This window comes from Morone saxatilis, unplaced genomic scaffold (assembly GCF_004916995.1).
Source record: "Morone saxatilis isolate NCDOM2014 unplaced genomic scaffold, NCSU_SB_2.0 Contig15, whole genome shotgun sequence".
Classification (NCBI taxonomy): Eukaryota; Metazoa; Chordata; class Actinopteri; family Moronidae; genus Morone; species Morone saxatilis.
In genome coordinates, this window is record NW_023339707.1 from 13,181,805 (window position 1) to 13,189,050 (window position 7,246).

Sequence of the window (7,246 nt, forward strand, 5' to 3'; positions counted from 1 at the left end):
TTTCAAATGTCCCATTTGCAATTATGCCTGTCGCCGAAGAGATGCTCTGGCTGGACATCTGCGCACACATGCAGGTAAATCAGTGAGTTTTAAGTACAATACAACAGTATCTAACAAATCAAACATATGCCATGAAGAGATTTTTTTTATAGATGTACCGATTCAGTTATTGAACCTGATGGATTTAGTTGTTACATAACAATATTATTCCTTAGTGTGATGAGGTATAATGCATGAAACAACAAGAAGTGGATATTTATTAGAACAATCCATTTCCCCCAACCGTGAAGCTCAGAGGAAATAGGTCTTTACCAGAATCTACTGTACACATGACAATATGACATTTAACAGTTTGTGAAAACAGGAAATCCTGCTTTCAATTTGTCAACACATTCAACAGGTGTTTTCATAAACCCCTGGTACAGTAGGTCTTCTCCGAGTCTTCTCCGCGGGTCTAAGAGGTTCATTTTCAAAGAAAAGATTTTTGCAAACTGGATTTCAGCGAATTGACGTCACGACCGTCCGATGGCTTACTAAGAGGAAACATTGCGGTGAAGGGTTAGGAGTTTTTTTTGTCGTCATTGGCAAGCAACATAGTATAATTTGCCAATCAATGGGGAAATCCACTCTCTCAAACCGAGCTAATAATAAGTAATTCTTTTGATAAAAATCCCATTTTGTCTTTCTCGGAAATCAATTAATATTTTTTCTCTGAATTGCAGTTTCTTCTCCAACGGTGGGAAAACCTTTCAAGTGCAGCTACTGTAGTCGCAGCTATAAACAACGAAACACACTGGACGAACATCTAGAGCGGTGCCATAGTTATCTGAAGAGTCTGGACCACCAGACTGCAGTCAACTCCCAAACAGCACAGGGTAATATATCACACAAACATTAAACTCACTAACTTTTATAGACAATAAGCCTGTAAGTTCCTGCATGATTGTAAATGCAAATCGACTGAATAAAGCAAGTTTAGCATATTTATACACATAATGAGTTAGTTGCTATATTGATGACTATGGGGCTTTCTGTTTGCAGGTGAAGAGTCGCTAAATATGGAGACAATTTCTAAACCTGTGCTCCAGCCATCCAATGAAAAAATCCAGTTTGTGGATAGACTGGCTATTAGCATCACCAAACGCAAGAGATCAACACCACAGAAGTTTTTGGGTGAGTTTTTTGTTTTTGTTTTTCGTATAGAAATCTATTTATAACCTATTACACATATACATTCTACTTTTAATTTAATGTATGCTATAATAATAATTATATATATTCTGTTTGATGTGCTAAGAATGTACGAGATATAATAAGAACCTGTTGCCAGTTTGGAGACAGTTGGTCCATGCTGGAGCAGATGAAGTCAGTCCAAGAGACTCTCCATCTTAATTGTTATTCATTATGGATATCCTTTTCATAGGTGAAAAGCACATGCACCTCGACCTACCTGAAGCACCTTATGAATTGTCCTCTGGCTCTGAGAAGGAGGGGGACCTCATGAGCTCTCAGCCTGCTGGGGACACTGCTGGGTTGGCTGGTTCACACCATCGAGGTGGCAGGGGTAAAGGGGAGAACCACGAGCCATCTGCACTGTCTCAGCTCCATCCTGCCTTCCTGTCAGAGCTACGCACAGTTATGGGCTCCATCAACAGCAACGTGACTCCTCAGGGCCCCCGAGCCCATGTTGGAGGTGGGCCGACAACAATGTCTCTTGGCATGGCTGGGCGGGAGGCAGGTGAAGGCCGCGATGACCAACCTTCAGCCCATAGCCACACCACCTCGCCCAATGGCTGCCCCGACTCTACAGACACAGAGAGCACAGCAGAAGAGCAGAGCACAAGGGCTACAGCCCCAACAAGTACCTCCAACAACCACCACCTCCACTACCAAACCCTAGCACTGCCCCGCAGCCATCCAACTTCCAGTCCCAGCCAGGCCAAAGACTTGGACCAAGAGTGGGAGAGAGCGTGTCCTGTACCGCCCTCCATAGTAAAGAGGAGCCCTAGCTCACTCCTTTCTTCCAGGGAGACTGTGCAGGTGTTAGACAGGGATAGCCGTCCTGTGCGCTCCTTCCACTGCCAGCACTGTCGCATCCTCTTCCTGGACCATGTCATGTTCACCATCCACATGGGTTGTCACGGCTTCCACCAACCCTTTGAGTGCAACATCTGTGGCCACCGCAGCCAGGACCGCTACGAGTTCTCATCTCACATCAGCCGTGGAGAGCACCAGGTCGGCTGAGGAGAAGTGCTAGTGGTCGGATGAGGATAGGTGGCTGCTGCTCTCTAAAGTTTGTGGGCTCATGTTTGTTCTGCACCAGATAAGTTGCTTTAAATCCCAAGTGTAAGTAAAAAGATTTGTGGTTTTATTGTGAGAATATTTATTAAACTAAAGCAGACGCGAGTGAAAAATCTTTTCACCGCAGCATTTAAAGTTTAGTGGAGGCAAATTACATTCTATGATTGATTGCACTCCCATATCAAATCATCTAGCAAAACTACTGTTTTTGCTTCAAAAGTGCCTTTTTTGGGGATTTCCTCTTAACTTAAAAAAAAAACTGAAGGGGGACTGGTGCTTAAAAATCTTGACTAGCCATCTTTTGCTAAGTGATTTAGTTAGCACTTTTGAGAGGTCACATGCACAGGCAGTTAAGAAAAGCATGTACATTTTAAGAATTATATTTGGTATGCTTAGTATGTACTAAGAGCTTTGTTTTTGTGGTTGAAGAGGGTATTTTGTGTAGTGTGTCAGGTAAGCTTAATATGCACTGAGAGCTTTGTGCCTCTGGGTTCGGGAGGAGCTTTTGTCACAGACGAAGCACAGAAATGGATTGCCTTAACTCCTACAGCAGTACGCTGCGGTAGGAATACATTGTTTACAGCGAGGTTCAACAGTGTGTGAAGTCACCTCAGAAGAGAGAATATTTGCAGCTGCACAGTGAGACTATCAGGACAAAGCAAAATCATGAAGGAAGTGAACTTGAAAGCATTCACCTGAGGGTGAAACGGGTGTTCAGGTTTAAAATAGTTTTTTGGATTTTAAAGTGAGCCTTAGAATACTGGTGCAGATCAGACCATGAGCCATGTAGTGTACAGTAAGAGCCTGACTGAGATGCCCCAGGGTGCTATACCTACACGGGATTGCACTTCTAGGTTCCCTGCTTATATATGAACATCTTTGCCGAAGCACTTGATGGCTTTACAAATTGTTTTCTGTGATTGTTCTACTGCACTGATAAATCGCATAATACTCACAATAATTGATCCATCTAATTTGCAACACCAGTGTATTTTTAACGGAGCCGGCCTTCTACAGAATCCCCACAGCATTGCACTGGTTCTGCGGTCTACACTCAAGTTTGCTGCAATTCTTTTGTGGTTTTGCACTCAGCGGTTTAGGCTGAGCTTTTAAACTGTTTGCATAATGTAAGTGAATTAACAAATGAATTATTTAAAAATGAATTAACACAATCAGTTTGGATCTGTTCAGTTATCACTTGTGATTATCTATTCAGTGTTGTTTGTTTCAGCCTTGGTGTATTTAATCAGCTATATTCCAAATCTTATCCAGCATATTCCTCAAGTCCATGAAATGTTACCTCCTGCTTCTTTATAGCACCCAAAAACCTTATTGCTACAGTATGGTGAGTTATCTGATAATGTTAATATTGGGAACATGAATGAGACCAAACTCAGTATTCTTACTTGTTATTGTGGGTTTGCTGCTTCATAGTTTAACTTAATTTCCTTTAATCGCAGGCAAAAATATACTTGAAACTGTTTGAGAAAAAAGTTAATCTAAAAATGCACTTGGTTTGATAAGTAGAGAAGTGTGTGTGAATGGAATATAGCATGTGTGCTTGTCATTTTCTGCTTTTCCCTGAATTGTGAATTATTTTTGAAATGTGAAGTAATTTTAAGAAGTGAAAATGAGGCATGGGATTTTGTCTCCTTGTGTGGACTTTTAAATGTTATACGATATTTTGTGAATGATGTAACATGACAAAACACTTTACCTCAAAAGTTAAAGATGTACAACTGCCTCATTACTGTATTTCAAAAAGTCATGTTGCTTTCCAAGATGTTCTTGCAGTTACAAATGCGTGCCCCTCGATATTCTCAAAAGTTTTTACTGTCAATAAAGTTAAGTTTATTGTAAAAGTAATTTTCTCTAGTTTGACTATGGTGGCAACATTACGAGTTTCTCATCGAGTTTCTCCTGTGTGACAATACAAAAAATAAACAGACTAGGTATTTAAGATATATTGAAGTATTTATTTCACAAAATAACCATTTTAAAATTCCACATCAGACAGGATGTGCTGGCACTCACTGTGTTTTGCTCTATAGATAAACTGATCAGACACTATTCCTTTAACTGTGCACTAGCAAGGAACGGCAGGATCTTTTAATTAACAATTACAGTTGAGTACAAATATTCACACCTTTAGATTTTTAATTTATACAGCCACGTCAGTGTCAGACATTAGGATGTCAAGAATTGACATGCATGATCTAGGTAGCTGCCAATAATGTGTATGGTATATTTAGTTAAGAATAAAAAGAAAAAAAAGAGAAAGATTTATATTATATCACATTAATACCTATGAAACACTGGAGACTAAAACCCCATAATTATAACAGTTGGAGCAAATATTCCACAATTATTTAACAAAAGTTGCACAAAGTCCGAGCTATTAGTATCTGCTTCACATACTATGTATAATTTCAACAATTTGAACTTAAAAATGATAATTTATGGGTCTACTACAGTAAGGGATCCCATGATTGAACAGAGCTCAATTTAGTTGCTGAAACATTATTTAAAAACTCACGTATTATAACAATATAAAGTGTCACTTTAATAAATCTGAAATAGTATTTAACATTTTTGCACTACATATTTTGCACAAACAGAGCTAACATGAAACTTTTACTGCTTTACAGCATGTGCAAAAATCACTGCATGTACAAACGATTAACTATATAGCTATATATAGTGTGGAAGACTGTTTCCTTTTTAAAAAGAACTGATTGTATTTGAATTTTAACTAATAAGCCAATCATTTGTCTATATAAAAGCCAAATATGTCTCTACAGTGTATTCTTTCCTTGCACACACTTAGCAAGGCGCAGACCTTCAGAGCAGCCATCACCACCCTCATGAAGGCCAGAACGCGTGGGATACGAGTTCGACACAAACTGTCGCTTGATTTTTTTTAAACTAGCACCCTTGATGTAAACAGCTCACAAAAACACCTCATTTACATCCCCACCCAATGCACTGCTTCTGTCTGGGTGTACCATTTTTCAGTCTGGCTGTGACTGACTTTATAAACATGTTAACATTTCCATAGGGTGAGAGTAGTCTGCTGTGAAACAATGCACACAAGATGAAACATTTCATTTTGAATCATGAAAGCTAATTTGAGGATTGTTTGGCACAGCTTGATAAACGTGTTGTGGTATGTGCAGCTTTTACAATTCTGAGGAAATAATCTGCTTGCAATCCCTGTGTGAATAAACTGTGAACAGTTACAAAGAACTGGCTACCACCTGTTCTCAACAGGAAGCTTCAGAAGGCATGCTCCTCTGATTGATTCAATAATTTGTTTGTTTTTGAACATTTTACCCAATTCACTATCACTACTACACATCACAAACACACTGCATGTTATTGAAGCACTTTATATTTTGTGAATGCATTTTTCCTTTTTTAAATGTAGCCAGAGGTTTCCATTTATTTATGTATGATATAAAAATCTATTTTTTAGAGAGATTGTTGGTGTTACGTTCAGGTTGTTTCCTGCAGTTGAAAGCTAAGACTTCTTTGAAAAGTCTTCCATCCGATGCGCTCAAATGTTAGTGTGACAGCTGAGAATAAAAGTTGGGTGACAAACACAAGCAATCATGATCATGATGAAAAAGATAACACATATCTTGTAGTTTCTTGCATTCAAATGTTTGGGATGATGGAACTTTTCACCAACCCAGAAGCTCAACTACGGTACATTACCACACAAAGACAATAACTTTGATTATAGGGCATTTTCTGTGATCAATTACCTATCAAGCAAATTAAAGTATGTGTTGAAACAATTAGTCAATTAATCGATTAGTCAAACATTCACTGTCGTCCAATGTTAAAATGTGCTGCTTCTCCCTGGTTTACGTCACTGTATATTGAATATATTTGGGTTTTGGACTCCTGGTCGGACACAACAAGAATTCTGTAGATGTCATCTCAATTTTTTTTTATTAAGTGGTTGATCAAGAAATTATAGATGGATTCATCAATAACGGAAATAACTGTTGGTTGCAGCTCTCAGTAAAATGACATGCTGTCGTCTAGACATTTGTAATTAATGGGCTGAATATGCAAAAACAGCAGCATGGCCCTATAATCTCTAAACTTAACTGCATGCAATCAAGCTGTTTAGTTTTTTATCTTTATTTCTGATAAGAAAATTAATAGAGATTTCGATGAATAAAGGAAGCCAAGTGTTTCTGTGTCATCTACTTTGATACACTGTGACTGCGTGTAAAAATACAAGTCAGAGTCCTGCATTGAAAATGTTACTTACACCTACTACAGGGAGTTCTTAACTGTCTCATTTTCATACTGATGCCTCTATATGACCTAAATAAGCACACAAGACCAACAGCGAGAAGACTGTCTATTTCAATGCCTTAGTTATTTTTACTGCCTGCCACTGGGTCAAATGTGGTTGGTTTCCCCTTGAAAACAACGAAACAAGGCAGTGGAAACACCACCGCCAGAATCAAGTTCCTCAACGCAGAAAAATGTCTCCTGTGACTGTTAAACTATTATATATCATTTAATACTCAGCAGAATTTCACTGTTGTTGGTTGAGGGAGAACAAATTTTAAACAATTCACCACAACTAATGATTTATTTTCATTATGGATTAATTTGCTGATTATTTTCTCCGTTAATCACTTTATTGCTTTGTAAAAACATCTGAAAATAGTGAGCAATGCCAATCACAGCTTCACAATGCTGGTTTTCTCCAACCAAAATAAATTAAAATAATTAAAAAGAAAAAGAAATGTTTTTGCAATTAAAAAGATGTCAATTAACTAAATAGTTGTCAAATAATTAGCTGCCAATCAATTAATTGATTAATTGTTTAATTTATAAGAAAGCATCATATTTTTCTTTTCTTTTACAGTTTACTTTTTCTATGCAAAAATCCTTATTTGCAAAGTAACTAGTAACTAAA

The 7,246-nt window shown here is 38.0% G+C and overlaps 1 protein-coding gene across 1 annotated transcript in view; it reads left to right on the forward strand.

The window, feature by feature from the left end:
- The window catches only part of ikzf4 (IKAROS family zinc finger 4), a 9,143-nt gene extending 4,960 nt beyond the window's left edge, over positions 1–4,183 (forward strand). Inside the window, exons 7-10 of the mRNA XM_035656985.1 lie at positions 1–74; positions 723–875; positions 1,042–1,173; positions 1,424–4,183. Of these exons, the coding sequence (XP_035512878.1) occupies positions 1–74; positions 723–875; positions 1,042–1,173; positions 1,424–2,244 (1,180 nt within the window). The 3' untranslated portion in view covers positions 2,245–4,183. The remainder of the gene's footprint in view (positions 75–722; positions 876–1,041; positions 1,174–1,423) is intronic.
- Positions 4,184–7,246: the final 3,063 nt, after the last annotated feature.